The following is a 24,760-nucleotide window of genomic DNA, read 5'->3' as shown; positions in this document are numbered from 1 at the left end:
CGAGCCTGGTGCGTCGACGCACCGGGTCCGGCCGGGAGCAGCGCCGCGCGCTGCAGCCGGACCTCCGCGGCTCTGGGCCCGGGCCGGACTGCGGCCATGGCCTCGACACCTGTGGAGAGCTTCGTGACCAAGCAGTTGGAACTGCTGGAGCTCGAGAGAGACGCGGAGGTCGAGGAGCGCAGGTACGGCCGCCGGCCCGGGCCTCTCGGGGTCGGCCCGGCGTCTCCCCCAGGGCCCCCTCCTCTCCCAGCTGAGACCCCACAGATGAAGCCTCCGGGGGCTCGGCCTGACAAGCTTAGGGCCGGGATTTGCCCTCCTGACTGTGAAGGGGGCTTGGCCGCCTCCAGGGATGGAAGCCTCTTCACTCTCCGGGGCGCCCGTTCCGTTTTGGGGACCCCCTTGGAAGGGTCTTCTCCCCCTGAAGTGCCCCTCTGAACTTTGCCGCGGGGGCCCAGCCTGTCTCCCCACTTCCATCCCCATCGTGTTCTCCGCCCTCTTCCCTCCTCTTCCCCCCGTCAGTGCTTGCGCCTGTTCCGTGCCGGGCCTCGAATGGGACGGAGTGGTTGGTAATGGGCCCCGGGCGACCGGTGTGAGCAGAAGGGGCCGGCGGGGGCGCGAACGGCCCGCTTCCAGCCTGACAGGTGCTGAGCTGTGTGTGCAGGCCGAATGCAGTGGAGGGGGTGAGGGAAGGACCGCCGACTCTGCGAAGCCTTAGCGGCGGATGGCTTCCTGGAGGCGGTGGTGCCTGAGCACAGCTTACAGAAGAATAGGGGTTAAAGAGTTTGTGGGGAGGAGTTTCCTGGAGGAGATGTGGGAAAGCAGCGCACCCCTGCAGCCAGGACTGGAGCCCTGAAAACGTCGGGCTTTTACCCCTAAGGCTGAAACTGAGAGCTGACATTTATTGAGGCGTGTAAAAGCACTCCACAGGCATCAGTCGCTGTAAACCCCGCATCAACTCTGGGAAATTGGTTACTACGGTAACCGATTCTCATCTTGGGTCTAAGGAGGCTGGAATGGAGAAGTTAAGTCGCTTGCCCCAGGTAACACAGGGTGAGCCAGGATTTGAGGTCACGCGGGCTGATGTTTGTACTCAACTACTGTGCTGCCTAAGTGGAGAGGATTTGATTTAGAAGTTTTTGATTATGATGATTGAGAGTGGGGACTCCTGTTGTCCTCAGTGGAATCCGGGCTCCATCATTTATGGCTGGGTGACTTTGCAGCCTTAGTCATCTTGTCTGTAAAATGAGATCATCCTTACAGCAAACCAGTGAGGTGGGGATGCAGTGATCTAAAAGTCAAGGGCTCAGCACTGACCGGAGTACAGAGTAAGCACCCGTGGAAAGATGCACAGGGGTCCGATTGAAAAGGACCTGGGGAAGAAGCTTGTATTATAGTTTTATGTGTGTGTGTGTGTGTGTGTGTGTGTGTGTGAGAGTGAGTGTGACAAGCTGCACGTGGGATCTTAATTCCCCAACTGGGGGTTGAACCTCTGCCTCCTGAATTGGAAGCACAGTCTTCACTGCTGAATGGCCAGAGGAGTCCCTCTTATTTTATATTCTTGGGCAGAGGATGGCCCTCGGCAGTGAGGGTGCAGGAGTGGATTCTGGGTACAAATGGGGGTGCCTGGTGGGACAGTGACTCACAGGGCCCAGGAGAGAAGGCAAAGGTGAGTGGGGGCACCGCGAGGAGGGCATGGGCGGCTGTAGGAGGAACAGGTTTGAGAGGAGGCAGGTTTGGAGTTTCCTGTGCATAGACTTGGGAGAAGGCAATGGCATCCCACTCCAGTACTCTTGCCTGGAAAATCCCATGGATGGAGGAGCCTGGTGGGCTGCAGTCCATGGGGTCGCTAAGAGTCAGACACGACTGAACGACTTCACTTTCACTTTTCACTTTCCTGCATTGGAGAAGGAAATGGCAACCCACTCCAGTGTTCTTGCCTGGAGAATCCCATGGATGGGGGAGCCTGGTGGGCTGCCGTCTGTGGGGTCGCACAGAGTCGGACACGACTGAAGTGACACAGCAGCAGCAGCAGCAGCAGTGCATAGATTTCCTCTGTTCCTCCTGCACGTTTGGAAGTAAAAACTGGTAAAATACAAATACTGAAGTCTCAACATTGGGTGTTTCCCAGATCCTGGCAGGAAAATGTCTCTCTGAAGGAACTCCAGAGCCGAGGCGTCTGTTTGCTGAAGCTGCAGGTATCCAGCCAGCGGACCGGGCTGTACGGACGGCTGCTCATTACCCTCGAGCCCAGGAGATGCGTGTCTGCAGCTGTGCTTCCTAGTAACAGCTTTACTTCCGGTGTGTACTTTGTTGACAAGGGTGTGTGTTGAATATTGCAGTCTTCAGATGTGGGTTGTAAAGATCTAGTCACATAGGACCAGCTAGGGAATAAAGCATTGCAGTGGAGAACTCTCCAGCAGTTATGAGGCTTTCTGGTGGTTTAGATCGGCACTGTCCAGACCAGCAGACACCAGCTGAACAGCTGAAATATGGCTGGTGATTCCTGCCCATGTAAAATGCACAAGAGATTTTGAAGATTTAGTGCTGTAAAAAAAAGAGAGTGATTTCTATGACTACCAATCGTGTTTGGAAATGAAAATATTTTTCACATATCGGATTAAGTAAGCTACTGTTAAAACTGCCTGTTTCTTTTTGGTTGTTAATGTGGCTTCCCAGGTGACTCCGTGGTAAAGAACCAGCCTGCCAATGCAGGAGGCATGGGTTCGATCCCTAGGTTGGGAAGATTCCCTGGAGAAGAAAATGGCAGCCCACTCTAGTATTCTTTTCTGAGAAATCCCATGAACAGAGGAGCCTGGCAGGCTACAGTCCATGGTGTCACAAATAGTCGGACATGACTGAGTACACACACACAACAACACACAAACGTAGCCGTGAGAAGATGTAAGGTTACACGTGACTCTCGCTTCTTGTTTTTTTTTCCCGTAATATCACAGTATATGTATTTCTTTGTTTAAATTTTATTTTTAATTGGAGGGTAATCACTTTCTAATGTTGTGTTGCTTCTGCCATGCATCAGTATGGATCAGCCGTAGGTAGACGTACGTCCCCTCCCTCCTGAACCTCCCGCCGCCTCCCCTCCCGGTAGCCCCGGACCAGATGGCTCGTTGTCCATAGCTGTGTAGTCCCAGACCTTCCTTGTACTAAGGATACTTTGGCTAAACTTGTGGCAGCTGTGTTGGAAAGAAGGGGCAGTTTGAAGAAGCTTCTTAACCTCACACCTGGGACTCTCGTTTTCAATCAGACCTGGAAACGGAGACGGCAGCACTGCCAAGCACTGCGCTTTTCTGGAAAAGTCTCTCAGCCCTGATTTGGTGATGACAGGGTTTGTTGGTTTCATATTTTGACTTTCTGGCCTCTTGCCCCCCGCTTGTTGGAATCCTGGCTGCATTTGGAGACAGATGGGAGGAGGGGAAGCTGATGGTCGGAGTCAGATCTTACACAGTGTGTTGCTGAGGGGCCAGGAGTCAAGTCATCTGTCCTCTAAAGACAGTTGAGCTTTCGGCCTTACCATCAGGATTAAGTGGGCAGGACCGAATGTCCCTGCTGGGCGTTTGTAAACTCTGCAAACCAAAGGGAAAATGTATTATGTTCAGTTAAGAAGTGCTGTGGAGGGCAGGACCTTCGAGGTTGATGAGTAACTGATACACAGAAAGTTGGAGGAGGGTGGTCCTTTAGGTGGAAAAGCACAGATCTGAAATCTGATGTGTTGCTACAGCTCCCGATCAGACATAGGTCAGGTTGGATGTTAGGTTTCCATCTTCTGCGGAGCAGTTTTAAGGCTCTGTAGCTTAGAGATGTGAACTCTGCAATGTGGGGCCCATCAGGGCGGCTGGTGGGGAAGGCGCAGTGGGGTTGGAGCCCCAGCACTCAGCCCACGGAGACTCCCCCACCCCATGCACAGAACCAGGCCTTGCGCCCAGGCAGGGGACTGCTGCCACCTCCTCTGTCTTTAGAAGTGGGGAGGGAGACAGGACAGATTCAAGGTACAGATGAAACCCGTTTCCTAGAAGGAAAATAGGTCTGGACTGAAATCACGCCTGGTGCCTATTGATGTGTGGTGTGGACTCTGACTCAGGATAAAGGGGGTGTGAGTACGTGGGGGCTCTGGCTGAATCTCCATGTGGACTCTGGTTTGGGCAGAACTGTTGGTGTTCACGGGACAGAGTGCTGAGCCTGGCAGGCTTGGGCAGGAAGGGGCACATGGGCTGCGGCCACTGGAAGGTGGCCCTGGGCTCAGAGGGGTCGCCTGGGCCCAGCTCCTCTCTGTGTCTTGGCTTCACCCTCTTCTGGGTTGGCTCCTTCTCAGGCCCCATGGGGTGGCAGCTGCAGCCTGTCCGTCTTCTCTGGTTTCTGGTCTAGCAGGGAAGGGTGAGGGCCTCCTTCCAGCTTGCCCGGGCAAAAGTCTCAGGCTCCGATTGGCCCCAGGCTTATCCCTGAGGGGCATGTGAAACCCTGATTCGCTTGAGTGTGGGTCGAGTGCCCCGTGCCCCTCAGACTCGCTTGGTGGAGGCTGAGTCACCAGAGCTGTCATAGGGGCGGGAGGCCCAGCTGAGTGGACAGCACCCCCTTCCCTCCTTCAGCAGTGTTCCCTTTCCACCTCAAGTGCTCTCCCCCAGCTGAGCTCCTGTGGCCACTCTGCTCGGGGCCTGCCCTGCTTACCTGTCTCCCCGCAGAGCAGCCCGTCCCACATGCCCTGCAGTGACCCCGTGCTCACTCTGCCCGTCTTCTCACTGAAGCCCTTGGCGCTGACCCCGCCAGGTGGTTCTGTTTGCTTCCCTCCTCCCAAAGTGAGGGCAGGGACTGTGATTTATTCCTGATACAGACCAGCGCCCAGAACAGTGCCAGGCGCAGAGGAAGACTTTAAATATCTTACTGACTGTCATGTTTGTGTTAAACAGTTCCTTTCGTGCAAGTGAATTTAATTATGTAATGTGAGTTAGAAGTATTTTTTTTTTGCTGCTACTAACTTCATTTCTAATGAAAGTAACAGTTACAGTAGTTGAAATGTGCTGGCGTTTGTTGAATGAAGTAATTCTTGTTTAACTTTGTTCAGCGTTTACGTAACTGGTCTTTGCTCCTGCAGGTGACATCGTGGGTCTGTATGACGAAAGCGGTCAGCTGGCCACTGGGATCCTGACCCGCATCACCCAGAAAGCGGTCACCGTGGCCTTTGATGAGTCCCACGATTCCCAGCTGAGTTTGGACCAAGAGCATTCCTACAGATTGTTGAAGCTTGCCAACGACGTGACTTACAAGCGACTGAAAAAGTAAGTGTACGTAACTGGAAATCACACGTACTGCTGCTGCTGCTAAGTCGCTTCAGTCGTGTCTGACTGTGCGACCCCATAGACGGCAGCCCACCAGGCTCCCCCGCCCCTGGGATTCTCCAGGCAGGAATACTGGAGTGGGTTGCCATTGCCTTCTCCGGAAATCACACGTAACATTTTCCCTAAACATATCTCATTCCTGCTGGAGAAGACGGCAAGTACCTGGGGTCTGGGGTTGGTTGCATGCCCCTTGAGGGAGATGGCGGGCTTCCCTGGTGGCTCAGACGGTAAAGAATCTGCCTGCAGTGTAGGAGGCCTGGGTTCGATCCCTGAGTTGGGAAGATCCCCTGGAGGAGGAAATGGCAACTCACTCCAGTATTTTGGCCTGGAGAATCAGTCTCCATGGACAGAGGAGCCTGGTGGGCTCCAGTCCATGTGGTCATAATGAGCTGGACATGACTGAGCAGCTGAGCACACAGCACTGCGGGAGATGGTGGGCAGTGGCGGCGGTGTTGCGGGGGCCCCAGGTGCCGTGTTAGTCCTGTTTGTCTCTAAGCTCCTCATTTTCCCCGTCCCTTGGCAGAGCTCTGATTTCCCTAAAGAAGCATCACGCTGGCCCTGCGTCCTCACTCATAGAGGTCCTTTTCGGCACATCGGACCCCAGTCCTCCCAGCGAGATGCGTAAGAGCTCTTGATTTTCCTTTCCTGATTGAAGTCACTATGGGTACTGTCGTGACCGGTGTGACCGTGACCAGTGCGATCTTGGGCGATTTTAACAAGAGTTTGCAAATGCGCGGGGAGAAGTCTAATTTAGTGTCTTTTTATAAATTTCTTTGTGTCACTTTCTTGAACAAGTCAGTTGCCTGCACACAGTGTCAAAGAAGTGGCTCATTCTGTTGTTTTTTTAAATAATGCTGTTTCTAATGTATCTGAGTATTTCATTTTGAAGGGGGAGGATATTTCTTCTGGGTCAGTGACCTGAAGAGAACAGAGGATGGCTGATCATATTGGGTTGGCCCAAAGATTCGTTTGGGTTTTTCCATAAGGTGTTACTCATTGACTATGCTAAAGCCTTTGGCTATGTGGATCACAACAAGCTGTGTAATAAAAATTCCCACTCTTAAAGAGATGGGAATACCAGACTACCTTACCTGCCCCCTGAGAAACCTGTATGCAGGACAAGAAGCCATAGTTAGAACTGGACATAGAGCAATGGACTGGTTCAAATTTGGAAAAGGAGTACATCAAGGCTGTATATTGTCACCTTGCTTATTTGACTTATGTGCACAGTACATCATGCGAAATGCTGGACTAGGTGAATCACAAGCTAAAATCAAGACTGCTGGGAGAAATACCAAGAACCTCAGATATGCAGATGATACCACTTTAACGGCAAAAAAGTAAAGAGGAACTATAGTGCTTCTTGGTGAAGGTGAAAGAGGAGAGTGAAAAAGCTGGTTTAAAATTGAGCATTCAAAAAATGAAGATCATGTCATCCAGTCCCATCACTTCATGGCAGATAGATGGGGAAACAATGGAAACAGTGACAGACTTTTTTTGGTGGGGGCTCCAAAATCACTGCAGATGGTGACTGCAGCCACAAAATTTTAAAAGACTCTTGCTCCTTGGACGAAAAGCTATGTCACACCTAGACAGTGTTTTATAAAGCAGAGACATCACGCTGCCAACAAGGGTCCATCTAGTCAAACCTGTGGTTTTCCAGTAGTCACATGTGGATGTGAGAGCTGGACCACAAAGAAGACTGAGTGTCAAAGAGCTGATGCTTTCAAGCTGTGGTGTGGAGGAGACCCCTGAGAGCCCCTGGACTGCAAGGAGGTCAACCAGTCAGTCCTAAAGGAAGTCAGCCGTGAATATTCACTGGAAGCGCTGATGCTGAGGCTGAAGCTCCAGTACTTTGGCCACCTGATGCAAACGTCCGACTCATTGGAAAAGACCGTGATGCTTGGAAAAATTGAGGGCAGAATGAGAACGGGGCAACAGAGGATAGGATGGTTGGATGGCATCATCGACTCAATGGACATGAGTTTGAGGAAACTCAGGAGATCGTGGAGCACAGAGGGGCCTGGTGTGCTGCAGTCCATGGTGTTGTAAGGAGTCGGACACAACTTAGCAAGCGAACAACAGCGACAGCAACATACAGTGTTATGGAAAACGTAACATCCACAGTCTCTACCGAGGCGTCCACTACAGAGATGCCACGCTGACGCCATGGGCGCAGGGTGCTACCCCGACAGACTGGACTGAAACACGCTTGCATCGGAGCCTCTGAGCCAGAGCGCCTGCATGTGCCTGCTCCCCTGGATGCCGGCTGCGACCCGGGCACCTCTGCTCCCTGAGACGGCAGCGACGGCGCTGGTTCCCACCACACCTGTAGGGTGTGAACGAATCTTTTGGCCAACCCAGTGCTTTATGCCCGATAGCAGTTTCTTATGGTTTGAAGAATCTCAGTCCTCAATACATCTGATTATTTTTTCTGTGTCTTTCAAATTGAGGACAGCTTATATCTGATTGTAAGTGTGACGGGTGTTAGTCACAGAACATTTGGAAATAAAGTAGCGTATAAACAAGAGGGGGGAAATCACCGAAACACGTGTCACGTAGAGTAGCCTCACTGACGGGCGTGTGTATTCAGATAGCTGTTTTTCCACATCCACGTAGATAGGGTGTTTCTTTCACTTACACACACACACACACACCCCCCCCACACACACCCACTGTTCTCACGCTGGTCTGTGCACTCTCTCATCCCCTTCAGTGTCTGGGAAAACCTCATTTTGAGAGGGGTTTGTTACCTCGTCAAGCAGCTGCCCTTCACTGAACAGTTCTCCAGATGTTGGACTTGCGGTTTATGCAACATCTCTTCAGGGGTTCTAATGCAAGGGCCACCCCACGCCCTCCTCCTGTCACACTTGGGCTGATACCCTGGTAGTGTTGTCTGTAAGCTCAGGGCTGCTTCCTATGAGGTTGGCCAAAAAAGTTGTTCAGGTTTTTCTGTAACATCTTATGAACTTTTTGGCCAGCCCAATACTTTCTCAAATTCTGAAAGCACATTTAAATGAGATTTTGTTTCTGGGCTTCCCTGGTGGCTCAGTGGTGAAGAATCTGCCTGCCAGTGCAGGAGATCTGGGTTCGATCCCTGGGTTGGGAAGGTCCCCTGGAGAAGGGAATGGCAACCCACTCCAGTATTGTTGCCTGGAGAATTCCATGGACAGAAGAGCATGGAGGGCTACAGTCCATGGGGTTGTAAAAGAGTGGGACACGACTTAGCAAGCAAACAACAAGAGCCATACATACACAATTAGAGCCTGTCAGTTTTCTCAAAGAAGATTTTATTTCTGCCGGCCAGGTAGTGAGAGGCTGCTCTGAGCTGGGAAGGAAGTGAGCACTGTCCTTGCTGTGTTTACAGCTGCACGCCTGCCCTGGTTGTACCCGGCGTCCAGGGGAGCAGGGGCACGGTGTGGCGGGCCAGGACGCACGCAGGAGCTCTGGCTGCCAGGTTCCCATGCTGCCTGCAAGTGTTTCAGGCTTGCCCATCAGCCCCCTGTGCCCGCGCGGTCAGCCAGCACCGTCATCTCCGCAGTGGGCAGTGTGGGCTGGAGGCTGTGGACTCGGGGCTGGACACAGCGGCACTGGCTCTGAGCACAGAGCTTACGAAGCAGATTGTCGGTCTCGCTTATGGAAGATTCAGATTAGAAATACCATCCTGGATCTGCTAGTGATTCTTTTTCATTGTTTGCTTTTGTTTTATGGGCGCATAAAAAGGAGCACTAGGGTGGGAACAGATATGTTCTAAGAGACATTTACTTCCCAGGAATCTGTTTTTCTGGAGCGTGAGTTGGCCGCCTTTGTCAGTAAAGGGACAGGTGGTGAACACTGCAGGCTGTGCGCGCCGGAGCAGCGGCGGGCGGCCGGGGACGGTCCCCCAGGAGCCTGCACACAGGCCTGTGGATTCCTGTCCAGGGGAAGACTTCTGAAAACCACGCAGGTTGACTTTGTGTTGCCTGCTGACCCAGGGGAGGGCCAGCTCTCTCCCTGTCACACGACATCCTGTATTTCCATCAGGGTGGGGTTGAGGGAACGGCACTGGGTCACGGGGGGCCGGAGCCTCACTGTCGCTTGTCCCGCAGCCCCGCTGACCTTCTGCAACCCCGCCCTGGACACCTCCCAGCAGGAAGCGGTCCTGTTCGCACTGTCCCAGAAGGAACTCGCCATTATCCACGGGCCCCCGGGCACTGGGAAGACCACCACCGTGGTGGAGATCATCCTTCAAGCTGTGAAACGGGGCTCAAAGGTGGGTGTGGGCACCGCGTCCCCACAGACACCTGTCACTCGGGTCTGCTGCGCTCGCAGGCCCCTGAAGGGCCCCAGCCAGGTTCCAGGACTCGGGTAGGAACGTTCCCAGGCGTTTACTGACTGACCGCTAGGCTGCGCCCCTGTTGGTGTCTGACAGCGCTGGGGGTGTGGGCTTGTCCTCGGGGCTGTGGGTCTGGACTGGGGAGGCCTGGGGCACTGTCCGCTGGGCCACAGTCCAGGAGCCACCCGCTCAGCACCCGTGCTGTGTGCTCAGGCCCCTGCTGGGCATGCAGGTGACCCGGCCCGTCTGTGCCCTTCAGGAGAAGGCCCTGCGGCCAGTCATGGGAGACAGACCTTTTTTGGTTAATTCAAGAGTCCCGTTAGTTGTGCAGATGGCCGGTTCCCGGTTCCTGAGATGTGGGATGCGATGGTGTGTGTTACCATGCACTTAGGTTGTTAACGGTTGAGAGAGGCTCTTTTACCCTCAACACGAGTTATCATGGATTCTGAGCACGTGAAGCGCTTGTTACCTTGCTGGGTCATAAATATTGGATAAGGATAAGAACTGGAGCAGTAACAGTCAAGATCTGTAGGTCGATGTTCCCTGGGTCCTTCTTATGAACCAGGCACCCGTCTAAGCCTTTGCAGCGTTTGCTCCTTCAGTCCTCAGAGAGACGGGTGTCCTAGCCCTGACTGACCATCCCAGGACACTTTGAGGCCTTTCCTTCTGGTTGCCGGTCAGCTTCTCTGGTCTTCGGTAGCCCCGTAGGTTCTTTCGACCTCAGGTCTAGAACCCAGATGTCGTGTCCGTGTGTGGTGGCGTGTCCGTCAGGTCATCTGCACCAGTCCTCACAGCCGGATGTTTGCCCCGTAACGTCACCAGCTGTACACGCTCCACCCTTCTCTCTTTAACCTTAGGACTTCCCACTTGTTGTAATGTAAACTTAGGTGATTTCATTTAGAAAGAAACCCCCAAGCTGAGCTCGAGCTGTGCCCCCCAGGTTCTGTGCTGTGCACCCTCTAACGTCGCTGTGGACAACTTGGTGGAGCGGCTGGCCCAGTGGAAGCAGAGGATTCTCCGCCTCGGCCACCCAGCCCGCCTCCTGGACTCCATCCAGCAGCACTCGCTGGACGCGGTCTTAGCGCGCAGCGACAGCGCCCGGATCGTGGCCGACATCAGGAGGGACATCGACCAGGCCTGGGTGAGTAGCTCTCGGCTGTGTCTGCTCCTCGTGTGGCTCTCTGATCTGCGGTCTTTGCCAGGAGTGAGTGGCATCCTCCTGGGTTTCTCTGGCCTTCGCTGAGTCACAGACCAGCCTGAAACATTGGGCCTGCCCGTATCTGCTGCAGGCCTGTGCTCAGCACCAAATGGGGACTCACTGTCTTCAGGGTGGTTTCATGAAGAGGCGAGCAGTTGTTGTGCAGGAAACATTGCTCTTAAGGGCTCCTTGTGTCTGGCATGTTGGCTGGATAATAATGGCAAGGAAAAAAAAAAAAGCAAGCCCAAAGTAAAACTCAGAAAATATGCATCCTCCCTAATTTTTCAGTCCATTAATATAAAACACACTGTAGGGGCTTCCCGGCTGGTGTGGTGGTTAGGAACCCACCTGCCAGAGCAGGGGTCCGGGAAGGCCCCATGTGCTGCGGAGCGACAAGCCCGTGTGCACCGCAGCTGTTGGCCCTGTGCGCTTGAGCCCAGAGCTGAGCTCTTGAGCTCCCCATCCCCGCTGGTGCAATGGTTAGGAACTCACCTGCCAGAGCAGGGATCCGGGAAGACCCCACGTGCTGCGGAGCGACAAGCCCGTGTGCACCGCAGCTGTTGACCCTGTGTGCTCGAGCCCGGAGCTGAGCTCTTGAGCTCCCCAGCAGGAGCAGCCACCACGATGAAAAGCCCATGCACAGCAACGAAGACCCAGCTTAGCCAGAAAGAAAAAGCAAAAAAGTGGAATGTAATCCTTGTGAGAAAGAACTTGGTAGCTGATAGGTCAGTGGGTCGCACGTCCGCCCTGTGTTTGCTCACCGCCAGCCCACCTCCTTGTGTCCAGGCCTCACAGGGCTGGCGTGGAGACTCGGCCTTCTCCGAGGCCCACAGGGTAGTGGGGACTCCGGGGGCAGACAGGGCACTCGCAGGGTCACTCAGGGTTAAAGACGCTGGAGGACTGCACTGATGTGATCCATGCCACCACGCATGTGGATGGCTTCATTTTCTTGTTCCTGATTATTTTTTAATTTTTTGGCTGAGCTGCAGGTCATGTGGGATCTTAGTTCCCCAACCAGGGATCAAACCCGTGCCCCCTGCACTGGGAGCGAGCACAGTCTTACCCACTGGACAGCCGCGGAAGGCCCTCTCGGTCCTTTTTAAATCTGTGCTTTTAGGTTCTCTTCTCTGTAAGGTAGGCGTCCCTCTTGTCACTCCTCCCGAAATCCTTTCCAAGTAGAAACCACAAATAAGGAAGGGGTTATGTGTCTTTTGAGTGTGGAAGTAAGTCAAGGTCTAGGTGAACATTTAGGGGCTGAAGCAAATATTTTCCTCTCCTGACGAGTGTGGAAAACTGAGAGGAGCTCCGCCTCCCTCTGTGTAGACCACCGAAACCCAGTCCTGCAGCAGCGGGCGCCGTTTCTTCCCCGGGAGCACTGCTGATGTCTGCGGGGCGGGGCCGGCTCCCCTGGGCTGAGTTTACTGTTCTCTGGGGCCCCACGCTCTCCCCCCGGCCTCTCCCCCCGGCCTCTCCCTGTACAGCTGACAGTGGCTTTGAGGGCCCTGAGGCCAGTCAGGACGTCACCTACGTGGATCTGTTGCTCTTTGAAGAAAGACTTTAAAAAAACATATAATGTATTTCTTTTTTTTTTTTTTTTTTTTGTGTAATAAAGTTTTATTAAAGTATAAAGGAGATAGAGAAAGCTTCTGACATAGGCATCAGAAGGGGGCAGAAAGAGTACCCCTATAATGTATTTCTTTGGCTGTGCTGGGTCTTCGTTGAGGCACAGGATCTTTAGTTGTGGCGCGTGGACCCTAGCTCCCTCACCAGGGGTTGAGCCCAGGCCTGCTGTGCTGGGCACACAGAGCCCTAGCCCCTGGAGCACTAGGCAAGGCCCGAGACTTTGGACTTTTTATCACCTTTGAAGGACCTTAGGGAAGTGCACCAATTGATGATAAATAAAAGTGCTTTGTGAATTAAAAGGAGCTAAAAAAAGCAAAGTTGAGTCAGAATTACTATCTTTCCTTTTCTTTGTAGGCGAAAAACAGAAAGACCCAGGATAAGAGAGAGAAGAGTAATTTTCGAGATGAAATCAAGCTGCTGAGGAAGGAGCTGAAGGACAGGGAGGAGGCAGCCATGCTGGAGAGCCTGGCGGCGGCCAGTGTGGTCCTCACCACAAACACGGGTGAGGGGCCCTGCGTCCACTGCCCCGCCCGCCTCGGCGCCCCACGGAGGTGGGGAGTGTGCCCGCTTCCTCCGCTTTCTGAGAGCGTTTCATAGAGGTGTCTGAAATCTGGTAGAATGCACCAGTGGAGCCCCCTGGGTCTGGAGTTTTTTTCTCAGGAGGTTTTTAATTGCAAATTCAGTTTCCTTAATTGTCGTAGAATATTCAGGGTGTCTCTTCTCAAAAGAGCTTGTGTCTTTCAAGGAGTTTGTGTGTTTAAGTCTTTCAATTCCCAGGCATAAAATTGTTCATAATAACCCCTTATCATTTAAAAAAATATCTGTAGCATTTGTGACAATGTTACCTCTTTCACTTCTGAGATTGGTAACTTGCATCCTATTTTTTTTCCTCTGATCTTCTGGCAAGAGGGATATTAATTTTAGCGATCTCACAGCGCCAGCTTTTGGTGTCGGCAGCTCTCTCTGTTGTTTTCCTGTTTTCTGTTGCACTGATCTCCGTACTGGTTCATGTGATTTCTCTCTGTCTGCTCGCCTGGGTTTAATTTGCTCTTCAGTCTCTCTTTTCTTCACGTGGAAGGGGAGGGCTTTGGTTTGTATTGATTTGCGACCGTCATCTCTGTGCTGTAGGCATTTAGTGTTATGAGTGTTTCCCCGTGCACTATTTCCATGGCATCCCGTAACTTCTAACGTGCGTGTTTGCATTTTCATTCATTGTGAAATACCGTCTCATTTCCCTTTTCTTTTTTGACCCACGGTTATTTAGAATTGTGTCATTCTCTTTCCATATATTTGGGGATTTTCCAGATGTCTTCCTGTGGTTGATTTCTCGTTTAATTCCATGTGGGCAGACGATATACTGTGTACAACTTGGATCATTTCATCGAGATTTGTTTCATGGTCCAGAACATGGTCTTTGTGAGTGTTCAGTACACATTTGAAAGGAAAGCGTTCCCTGGTTTTGTTGAAGTTTCCTGTCAGCATCCTTACTGACTTCCTGTCTTCTCATCCTGTCACTTGCTGAGAGAGGGGTGTTGAAATCAGCTGTAATCGTACGTCTGTTTCCTCTTGGAGTTCTGTCAGTGTTCACCCCGTGTCCTCCGTAGCTCTCTTATTAGGGGTTTGAATGTTATGTTCTCTTTATTAATTAACCAATTTATCATTCTGAAACGACCTTCGTTATCCCTAGTATGTTCTCTTTTTTGAAACATTATTATTTAGTCGTTCAGTTGTGTCCGACTCTTTGCGACCCCATGGACTGTAGCCCGCCAGGCTTCTCTGTCCATGGGATTCTCCAGGCAAGTATACTGGAGCGGGTTGCCATGCCCTCCTCCAGGGGATCTTCCCAACCTAGGGATTGAACTCTTGTCTCTTGTTTCTTCTGCGCTGCAGTGGATCCTTTACCCCTGAGCCCCCTGGGAAGCCTTCTGACGTCTGCTTTGGTATAAAAACAGCCAGTCCAGCTGGAGACCACGTTCAGCGGCTTTAGGCCTTTCTGACGTGGCCACTTGATTCTTAAAAGCCAGTGAGTAAGAGAGTGTTCTGGCAAGCTGGGTTACAGTCTTTGGTAACATCACCATGACATGAACCCCCCATCACCTTGGCCGTATTCTGTTGGCTGGAAGCAAAGCCCGGGTCTGACCCACACTTCTGGGAAGGGGCTACGCGGGGTGTGACTGCTAGGAGGCCAGGATTGGGATTGGGTGGGCGGCCCTGAGGGTCTGTCTGCTGCAGCCTCTCAGGAGCAGAGCCCAGCTTCTGATTTACTCTGTAATCCTTGCTTTGTCCGGTTGTCTTTCAGATCAGACAGGACGAAGACAGCATTGCACTAACACCGTCACGCTGTCTATTATACTTCCCCGCGTCGTTGCCTTTACTGCTGCCTTTTGCTTCTTCTGTAAATTTGCGTTCCTCTCTAGCATCCTTCATGTCACCCTGAAGGACTCTCTTTAGTGTTTCTCGAAGGACAGGTCTCAGCTTTCTTCACCTGGGCGTACCTTTTCTCTCCTCTGTTTTCGAGGGACCGTCCTGTTGGAGACAGAGTTCTCGGCTGACCGAGGTGTACAAACGTGCCGCCCCTACGCTCTGCCTCCACGGTTTCTCATGAGACGGCGGCAGCGTCAGTCTCTGAGGATCCGCTGTACGTGATGGAGCCCCGCTTTCTCTGTCTTCCGGCAGCTTGACTGACGAGTCTGCCCGTGGCTCCCTCTGGGTAACCACTCGGAGTTTGTTGAGTCCTCTAGGTCTGTGTGCTGTTTTTTCATCAGATTCGCGAAGCTTCCAAATTCCATTATTTTTCCAGTACTCTTTTGGCCCCTTTCTCTCTCCTTTCCTTCTCAGGCTCCTGGGATGTGCTCGCTGGTGCCCTTGATGGTGTCCTGTGGGTCTCCGAGGTGCTGGGCATTGCCCTTCGTTATTTTTTTGTTCTGTTTCTCTGACTGAATAATTCCACTGGCTTGAGTTCAAGTTTGTTGGTTGCTCTGCCTGTTCAAATCTGCTGTTTAGTTCTTCCGGTGAATTTCAGTTATCATAGTTTTCAACTGCAGAGTGTGGTTTTTTTTAATGGCTTAAATCATTTATTTTTTTCTTTTTATTTTATACCAGAGTATAACTGATTTATAATGTTATGAGTTTGGGGCTTTATTTTAAAGGTAATTTCTGTCCCTTTATTGATAGTCTTGGTGGGACATCATTCTCAGACAGCCCTTTATCTCCTTAGACGAGGCTTCCTTCTTCTCTTTGTACACATTTAAAGTAGCTGATGTTAAAGTGTGTGTTTGGCAAGTCCGCCATCTGGGCCTCCTCACGAATGGTTCTGTTGATCGCTTTTCACCCGTGAGTGGCCGTACTTCGTTTCCTTGTCTGTCTTGTAACTTTTTGTTGGAGACTGACCGTTGTAAATGGTACTGTGTGGGATGCTGGAGGTCAGGTCATCTTCCCTTCCCCGGTTTGTTTCTTCTCCTTGTGGTCATTGTCTGTCCAGTGATTTTCCTGAGCGGCTCCTGTCCTGGGCGCCCCTGCAGCCCTGCTCCCTTAGCTCATGGGCAGGTGATGGTTGGACGGAGGCCCTCCAAGTCCTGGGACCGCTGAACCGCTCTGTGTCCAGGAAGAAGGAACTGGGTGTGATGGTTTTGTGTCCTTGGGCACATGGTGATTTTCGCCCAGCAGTTAATTGTTCCGTGTGTCCAGGAAAGTACCTAAAAAGAGAATTAACTAAGTTCCAAATTCAGAAAATGACACAGAAGTAGTATTTACAATCAAGGCAGCCTTCTTTGGGGTCCCAGCCCCAGAAGGGAGATTGACTTTGGTGAGCGAAGTGTTGGGGTGGCCCATGGCTGGGGCTCACCACTTCACACCTAGACACAGGGGCTGGAGCCCCAAGCCCTGGAACACCCTGCTGCCCCTCATCCCAAGAGGCAAACGCACCGTGCAAGCCTTAACGTGCAGCCAGACTGTGAGCCGGTGGCTTGTTGGGTCTCTTCCGGGGTGACCGCCGCTGTCAGCGCCTCTGTGAAGGCTCACGGCTCCGGTTTCCACCAGGCGCCTCTGCGGATGGCCCGCTAAAGCTGCTGCCTGACAGCCACTTTGACATGGTGGTCATCGACGAGTGTGCCCAGGCCCTGGAAGCCAGCTGCTGGATCCCCTTGCTGAAGGCCCGGAAGTGCATCCTGGCCGGAGACCACAAGCAGCTGCCTCCCACCATCGTCTCCCACAAGTGAGACCCCTCCGCCCCTCTCCCGCCACCCCCTTGTGTGTCCCTCCAAGTCCAGCTCAGAAGCCCAGGCTCACCCAGAGGCCCTGGACCAGTGGGGAAGCCCGGCCCATGGACTGAGTTAAGATTGTGGGGGGCAGGTGGCTCCCTCAGCATCTGAGCCCCACTTAGGGGAGGGAAACCCCGGGGTCATTTTGATTGAAGGTGTAGTTTCAGTTACCCCCACACAGAGGAAGTAGGCTCTCACGATGTGTGACTCACAGACCCCAGAGGTGGCGGGGGTGGTGAGCAGGGGTGGGCGGCTGGCTGGCCCGGGTCAGCAGCGGGCAGGGCTGGAGGGCAGGTGGCAGACCTGTCACCTACAAGGTATAAGGTAGTCGGGCGGAAGTCACTAGCCTTTCCCCGGCTTTGGTCTCTATGGGGATCGTGGAAGGGGCCCCGGGTGAAGCAGAGCAGGAGCTGATGGTGGGAACTCTGAGCTCAGGGCCTTCTCTGGACGCGCGGACGCTGGTGTGAGCTGGCGGTCACGCTGTGACACCCCCGGGGCTGCGGCTCCAAGAACACAGCTGTTGCTCACCGCCAGGTGTGCTGTCCACCGCGCGTGCCCATGCTGCTCCTTCAGACCACAGCTTGGTCAGACCTGAGCCCCGTGAGGGTGGGCCACCTGCAGTGTGCTCAGGCCCCGCCTGTTGAGTGGATGTCCCCTAATGCGGCAGGTGGAGGTGTGAGACTTGGGTGTGCGAGCAAGGCTGTCGGTGGAGCCGGCAAGAGGGGAACGGGGACCCCAACGCTGAGAGGTGTGCAGGTCAGGGTCCCACAGGGAAAGGGCGTCCAGCCGCCAGGGGCTTCAGAGTGAGGATCTAGAGGGGACTTCGGGCTGGATAAAGCGGGGACGGGAGTGTGCTTTGGAGGACTGTCCTGTGGGAGCCAGATGTCCGGGTAGGGGTGGGCATGGATGCTGTCCAGGAGGAGGGCTCGGGGGCCTGGGCTCAGCGGCTGGTTCCTGAGGAGGCCTGAGGGGCCTGCGGAGCAGCCCTCTGTGTGGACCATGTGCCCTTGGGGAGGCGCACGGAACTGTGTCTGGGGGGAAGTCGGGTGACTTGGGGGACGTGTGGGCTGGGTCGTGCTGTGTGTTTCTGGGTTTGCGGTTGGGACTGGGGTCCCTTCACCCTTCACGCCCACGGCTCTGCTGTTGGTAGATGCCTGTACTGAACAGTGGTAACCCAGGGAGGTTAGGAGGGAGTGCGGGGCTGAAGTAGGGCCGGGCACCATCCCTCGGTGGGCCGAGGGCGGCTCTGTGCCGGGCGGCCTGGCTGGGTCCCAGCTCCGTGGCTCGCTGGTGGACGTGGGCACTTCCGGGGGGCCGTTCCCTTAGTTCTGGGAGGGAAGTGGGCTGAGGTTTGAGGGCTGCCTCCCGCCCGGCCCCTGGTTCAGGCTGCCCTCGGGACTCGGGCCCCTTTGAGGGCTGCCTCCCGCCTGGCCCCTGGTTCAGGCTGCCTCGGGACTCGGGCCCCCTCGCTGCTGTCCCCGGGCAGGGCCGCGCTGGCGGGGCTGTCGCTCAGCCTGATGGAGCGCCTGGTGGAGCGGCACGGAGCCGGGGCGCTGCGGATGCTGACGGTGCAGTACCGCATGCACCAGGCCATCGCACGCTGGGCCTCGGAGGCCCTGTACCACGGGCAGCTCACCGCCCACCCTTCCGTGGCCGGGCACCTCCTGAGGTGAGTGACTCTGCTGTACCCCGCCCTCTGTCCCCTGAACCGCATTCTGTAAAGATGTGGGTATGGAGGTCGCCTCTGAGACTGGATTTCTGGCCAGAGCACTGGGTCAGGCTCCTCCAGGATGAGGTCCTCCGATCACAATGACTGCTCCCCTCCCCCTGCTGTCTGCTGTGGGGTCAGGGCTGGGGAGGGGCGGGAAGGGCAGCAGGGCCCTGCCTGTCGCCGGGGCCTCCCGTGTTCAGTGTCGGCCTGTGTGCAGGGACCTCCCGGGCGTGGCGGCCACCGAGGAGACGGGCGTGCCCCTGCTGCTGGTGGACACGGCTGGCTGTGGGCTGCTGGAGCTGGAGGAGGACGACGAGCAGTCCAAAGGAAACCCCGGTGAGCAGGCTGGCCCGGGCCCCTCTCAGCGGTCTGCATCAGAGAGGAGCCGCGTGAGGGCAGGGCTGGGGGGTCCTGAGCCAGGCGCCCTGGGCGGTGGGGCACTGTGGGTGTGCTTGACAGGCGGGCAGCCCCAGGTCAAGGCAGAGGGGGCCCAGGCAGCGAGGGGCCCCCCTCGGGGCAGCCAGCTGGATGGGGCGCACACCTGCTCCTCACTGAGAAAGGAGGCCCGTCCGCGGGGGCCCTGAGCCTTGTGTGTGGGGTCCGGCGTCCCCTCCCAGGAGGGGCCTGTCGTCACAGCTGGAAAAGCGCTTAGGAAACCAGGGCCGGTGACGGGCGTCCGTGGAGCGCCCCTTGTGCTGAAGGGCCGCCTGTCTCCCCCCAGGTGAAGTGCGCCTCGTCGGCCTGCACGTCCAGGCGCTGGTGGACGCGGGCGTCCGGGCCGCCGACATCGCCGTCATCACGCCGTACAACCTGCAGGTGTGTGTCAGGGTGACTCCCCACCGGAGGGGCCGGCGGAGAGGGTGGTTGACGGGCTCTGGTGGCCGAGAGCTGCAGGGTGCAACTGACCTCGTCACGACTGCATCCAGGGCTCAGATGGCCTCAGCAAGAGCTCCGTCTGTCTGCCCCTGGCGGTGCCTTCCCCACCCCGTCCCGGGCTCTCACTGGCTCCCTGTGTCAGCTAACTGCCGGGCCTGCTCGCGGGGCCAGGCAGCCTCAGGCTGGCCTCCGTCCACGCGCTCCTGGGGTGGCCTGTCTCACGGTGTCCCCATGGGAGCCTTGGCTTGGAGTCTCCAGTCCGGCTCAGGTTGGCCCACACCTGAGCTGGTGGCTGTGGCCAGTTGCCAGGTTCTTGCCCCCTCCCGAGTCAGCTCTCTGGCTCGTGGAACACCGCAGGGCTGGGTGTCTCCGGAGGCTTCCTGGGGAAGGTCGGGGGCGCCGCCTGGTGAAGGGTGCGGTGGGCAGCAGACGCCCTAGACATCGCCTCCCTTCTCTTGGGCTTTTTTCCCATCTCCCCTCTCAGGGCCTGTGTGCTCATAAGGCAAAGCCTGTCTCATTTGGTAGGAAGAACTATGCTTCCCAGATCGTGAGGTCTGTGCATGAGATGCCGTCCCGGTTCAGAGGTGCACGCCTGGGGGTGTCTGAGCCCAAGCCGTGGTGGCGTGAGCGTCCGTGCTGGGGTGTGGGTCACCCCTGCCACGTTTGTGTGCTGCTTTGTCGTTCATGAACACACCCGTGGGAAGCGAGGTGCTCAGAAGCCGTCACCCCGAGGCTGCTGCGGGCCGCCTGGGCCGAGCGGCTGTGCGGGGTCAGGCCTCCGCTGGGTTAAAGGGCAGCGTGTGGGGCCGCCCCGACGTGAGCTGTGGTGCGAAGCCTTGCTCGGTGTTGCAGGTGGACCTGCTCAGACAGAGCCTCGCACACAGGCTCCCGGAGCTTGAGATAAGGTCCGTCGATGGCTTCCAGGGCCGGGAGAAGGAGGCTGTGATCCTGTCCTTCGTCAGATCCAACAGGAAAGGTGCGGGGCTGGGGCTTCCACGTAGTCCAGTGGTTAGGACCCGGCGTTTCTGCTGTCCAGGGTCTGGGTTTGATCCCTGGTCGGGGAACTAGGATCTCACGAGCCTCTCGAAGTGGTTGTGGAGGTGGCCCCCGAGAGCCCAGAGCTCACCTCCTGGCCCCACGGCCAGTATAGCCTCAGGGCCTGGTTTCTGCAGCCAGGGCTGATGGATGTTCCATCGGGTAAGAAGCTTTTTCCCAGAAACAGTTGTTAGTGAATGGGCTCTGTCAGGTCGAAAACAGACAAGGAGGGGTAAAGTGAAGCCAGGAGGAGCGCACCGCAAGGTCCCTCGCGTGTTGGCTGGGGCCCCAGGCTGTGTCCTGGGTCTGGGCTCCAGCAGAGGACTCTGTACTGACTTGGGGACGAGCAGCAGGCGTCACTGCCAGAGCCCCAGGCAGGACTAGAGAACTGTCCTAGACAGCAGCCGGGGGAGCCTGTGGACGGGACCCACGGCTGTGGGGCGGACGGAGCGCGGGCGGTCCTCTGGGGGAGGGCAGCGGACGGGGGAGCCTGCCTTCCTGTCCCTTAGTCTCTGCTGTCCGTGCCCCCGGGCTGGTGTTCAGGTGAAGTGGGCTTCCTCGCCGAGGACCGGCGCATCAACGTGGCGGTCACCCGCGCGCGGCGGCACGTGGCCGTGGTCTGTGACTCCCGCACCGTCAGCAACCACGCCTTCCTGAAGACCCTGGTGGACTACCTCACGGAGCACGGCGAGGTGCGCACGGCCTTTGAGTATCTTGATGACATCGTCCCCGAGAACTACTCCCACGAGGGTGCCCAGGCAGGCGGAAAGCCCCGGGGCTCTGCCGCGACAGCCAGGAGGGCCCCCGGGGGGACCGGGCCAGGCCGGAAGAAGCCGAGCGGGGCGCCCTTGGGCTCCTCTGAGCCGCAGCCTCAGCCCAGCCTCAATGGAGGCGGCGGCTGGGAGGGTGCCGGGAGCAGAGACGGCGCAGACAGCTTCAGGGCCGCGATTGTGGAGTTCGTGGAGAGTGAGAAGACGCAGCTGGAGTTCCCCGCCTCCCTGAACCCGCGCGACAGGCTGCGGGTCCACCAGATCGCGGAGGAGTTCGGGCTGAGGCACGACAGCACCGGGAAGGGGAGGGAACGCTTCATCACGGTGAGCAAGAGGCCCCCGCCCACCCCCGAGGCGCCGCCCACCCCCGCGGGGCCCGATGGCAGAGCCCCTCTGCGTCCAGAGACCCCCAGCTGCAAGCAGCCGGAGCCCCCCGTCAGGGACTCGAGCGGCCGGGACCAGCCGGACCTGAAGGCGCTGCACCTGGAGGGACTGCAGAGGGCGGGGGCCCAGCAGGAGCAGCGGGCCAGGGAGGGGCCCCGCGCCCTGGGCCCCGCGCCCCGCAAGTTGCCGGAAAAGAAGAAGAAGAAAGATGCGAGAGGTAAGTTGGCTCGTGGGAGCGCAGGCGTGGCGTCCCCTCCACTGGGAGGGTGAGGCCCACCTGCCACCATGAAGAAGCAAGGCGCCTCCCGCGGGCCCCTGCCTGGGTCCTGGATCTTGAACCCTAAGCCCCCGGGGACCACACTGGCCTCAGCGGCCTCTGTCCTCAGGGCCTAGTATAGGGTCCGGTCGGGCCACCGGAGCTCCTCCTGCAGGGAGAGGGCCGGAGGAGCAGCCGCGGCTGGCAGGGCCCGGGCGCACAGAGGGTCACGGCGACCTGCACGGCCGCGACATTCCTTCCACGGGCTCTGGGGTCCCCGGCAGGGCCGTGTGCCCCTGCGTCACGCTCTGTGCCACGCTGGCCTCCGCCGGGCACCCGGGGTCAGTTTGCTCCGCCCGCCACCCACCCCGACGCAGTGTCACGCTGAAGCTGAGAGTCCAGGGCACAGCCTGGCTTTTCTGCATGAGCCTTGTCACAGCCACGTCCCTCCAGGCAAGGCCGTGGGGTTGGTCCTCTTCCCTGGGCCCCCGAGCCCTGGGAAGCACCACCCAGACCCCGCCTCGGGCCTGTCTGCGCTGGCTCCTGTCGTGAGCGGCCCCTGTGTGCGGTCTCTGTGCTGGGGGACAGGAGACGCCGTCCCCCGCCCCCCACGGGAGCGGACACCCGACTCCTGCCTCCACCAAGCTCAGAACACGTGACTGCACGGGCGTGGCCGCAGGATGGTCCTCCTTTGGGGGTGGGGTGTGGGTGGCGACCACGTGAGAATGGTGCCCTGCGGAGTCGGCGCCCACACCAGGGGAGCTGGAGCCGCCGGGTGCTTCTTCAAGCCGCCAGAATTAAAAACGCCGCTTAGGGATTATAGACTCCTTCCCCCTTCTGAGCGTTTCCTTACAACTTTAAAGGATTCCCACACAACTGTCTGGTTATAGGTGTTATGTTTCCTTACACTGGGCCGTGAACGAATATGCTGTGTTTCCCTGGATGGCAGGGTTAGTCTGGGGATTTGAAATTACAGTCAGCAACGTAGAGGATATGCTCATATTTAAATGCTCTCTGGATTTGTGCGGGTGAGCTTTGAGGCGCGCGCGCCCTGTCTGCCGGCCCCTTCCGGACGCTCCCAGCTGCACCATCCGCTGCGCTGTCCGGTGAGGGCCATGGGCTCGTGAGGGACCCGCTCCGTCAGCGTCTGCTCACGCGCGGCAGCCCTGAGGGCAGGGGTTGGGCCAGGCTGCTCGACGGGCAGACGTGGGCCCTGCGGGGAGTTGGCATCCTACTTCCTTGTCCTCGCCTGCTGGGGTGACTGACGCCTGTCTCCCCACAGGACCCGCGGCCATAGAACTGCCCGCTGAGGAGGACTTTGATGCCCTGGTCTTGGCTGCCATCAAGGCGGACAACACCTGCGGCTTCGCCAAGTGCACGGCCAGCGTCGTGACCCTGGGCCAGCTCTGCTTGCACTGCGGCCGCCGCTACTGCCTCAGCCACCACCTGCCCGAGGTCCGCGGCCCTGGGGGAGAGTGGCGGGCTTCGTCTCCAGATCCTGGGCTGGTGGGCTCCGGGCAAACCATGGGCCTGTGTGTGTGTGTCGTGCGCATACAGACTGGGCCTGTGCGGGTGTGAGTGACCCCTAAGTGGACCCTGCCCTGCCGGGGAGGCACGGTACCCCGCCCCGCACTGCCGTCTGCTTGGTGGAGGGTCTGTGCTGAGCCCAAGGCAGGGGGCAGGAAGCATTTGGGGCTCTAGCCACCAGCCCTGCCAGGGCATGGACCCTTCCTGCCCCCCGACCCCACACTGGGAGCCCGTGGGTGAGAGTCAGCATGTGGAAAGAGCAGGGAGCCCCTCCGAGGGCGATGCTGGGGCTTCATGGCCCCCGAGTGCTGTGTGGGTGGAACTGGGGCCTCGTCTGTCCCCACTCCTGGCCCAGCACTGCCTGTTGTGTCCCCCCAGGTCCATGGTTGTGGGGAGAGGGCTCGCGCCCACGCTCGGCAGAGGATCAGCCGGGAAGGGGTCCTCTACCCCGGCAGTGGGACCAAGGACAGGTCCCTGGACCCGGCCAAGCGGGCCCAGCTGCAGAGGAGGCTGGACAAGAAGCTGGACGAACTGACCGGCCAGAGGCGGAGCAAGAGGAAGGAGAAGGGCAAGTGAGGCGGGCGCCCTGCCGCCCCTGTGGCCTCTGGGACCAGCGGGACCTGCAGTGCCTTTCCCTTCCTGGTGGCGGCTCTACGCGGTCGCGTGGCAGCCAGACCCACATCGGCCCCCGGCCGCGGGGTGAAGTGCCTGCCAAGGACCCAGCGATGAGCTTCTCTGATGACTCGGGACAAGGCGGAGAGCCTGGGGGATCCCAGCCCAGGCCGCTTTTCAGGGCTGCTGTTGGGGGTGGGAGCCCTCGTGCGCTCCCCACCCCCACCCCGAGGGCCTCCTGCAAGCCCGCCCTCCAGGGAGCGCTGTGGGCTGCTGCTGCCGGGTCGTGCTCTCCCCTGGACTGGGGCCTGGGCCTGCGACCCTGTGAAGGTGACAGACGGCCTCACGGCCCAGGGTGGCAGCTCCCCGCCCTTCAGGTCAGACAGGACGGAGGACGTCTCAGAGCCAGCGCTTCTCCCGGATGTCCCCACTCGCGGCTTGGCCCGTAGCTGGTCTGTGACCTCACTGGGGCCGGTTCCTGTCTCTCTTCCCTGGGGGCCGCAGTGACCCCACCCTGACCCCAACCAACGCGACTCTGGCCGTTCTGGTGCCCTGGAGGTCGGAGGTCATGTCTGGGTGTGGTTTGGGGAGGCTCCCTGCCATGCCACCCATCCGTGTCACTGTCTGCAGTGGTGGTCTCAGGGAAGAGCCCCCTAGAGCCCCGGCCTAGCCAAGCCTGCAGACCCGAAGCCCCCGGAGGGATGCTCCAGGGTCCCTTCTGGAAGAGAACCTCTGATGGATGTTTTATTTTATTCTCAGAGCTTTATTTGTTTCAAAGGAATATAAATTATTTAAACATTAAGTGAAAACATGCACACAGCCACAGTACGTTTCGTGATGCGGTTC

At 57.1% G+C, this 24,760-nt stretch overlaps 1 protein-coding gene across 1 annotated transcript; it reads left to right on the top strand.

Moving 5' to 3' along the window:
• Nucleotides 1-22: 22 nt before the first annotated feature.
• On the top strand, nucleotides 23-24,733 carry IGHMBP2 (immunoglobulin mu DNA binding protein 2). Its single transcript, XM_027531375.1, has 15 exons — nucleotides 23-182; nucleotides 2,129-2,298; nucleotides 5,105-5,288; nucleotides 5,872-5,969; nucleotides 9,437-9,600; nucleotides 10,604-10,804; nucleotides 12,839-12,986; nucleotides 16,523-16,697; nucleotides 18,230-18,412; nucleotides 18,672-18,790; nucleotides 19,176-19,270; nucleotides 20,183-20,306; nucleotides 20,909-21,736; nucleotides 23,058-23,230; nucleotides 23,681-24,733. The coding sequence occupies exons 1-15, from the start codon at nucleotides 97-99 to the stop codon at nucleotides 23,876-23,878; spliced, it is 2,946 nt and encodes a 981-aa protein (XP_027387176.1). The 5' UTR covers nucleotides 23-96; the 3' UTR covers nucleotides 23,879-24,733.
• The last annotated feature ends 27 nt before the right edge of the window (nucleotides 24,734-24,760 follow it).

This window comes from Bos indicus x Bos taurus, chromosome 29 (genome assembly GCF_003369695.1).
Source record: "Bos indicus x Bos taurus breed Angus x Brahman F1 hybrid chromosome 29, Bos_hybrid_MaternalHap_v2.0, whole genome shotgun sequence".
In the NCBI taxonomy this organism is placed as follows: domain Eukaryota; kingdom Metazoa; phylum Chordata; class Mammalia; order Artiodactyla; family Bovidae; genus Bos; species Bos indicus x Bos taurus.
Note: the sequence above shows the minus strand (reverse complement) of the source record. Positions and strands in the feature narration are given on the sequence as shown.

Excerpts from the sequence above, each read along its gene's own strand:
- IGHMBP2 (XM_027531375.1), top strand. The coding sequence starts at position 97 with ATGGCCTCGACACCTGTGGAGAGCTTCGTGACCAAGCAGTTGGAACTG. Across the intron at positions 18,791-19,175 it reads GCAGTCCAAAGGAAACCCCG|GTGAAGTGCGCCTCGTCGGC; the intron begins GTGAGCAGGCTG and ends GTCTCCCCCCAG. Across the intron at positions 19,271-20,182 it reads TCACGCCGTACAACCTGCAG|GTGGACCTGCTCAGACAGAG; the intron begins GTGTGTGTCAGG and ends TCGGTGTTGCAG.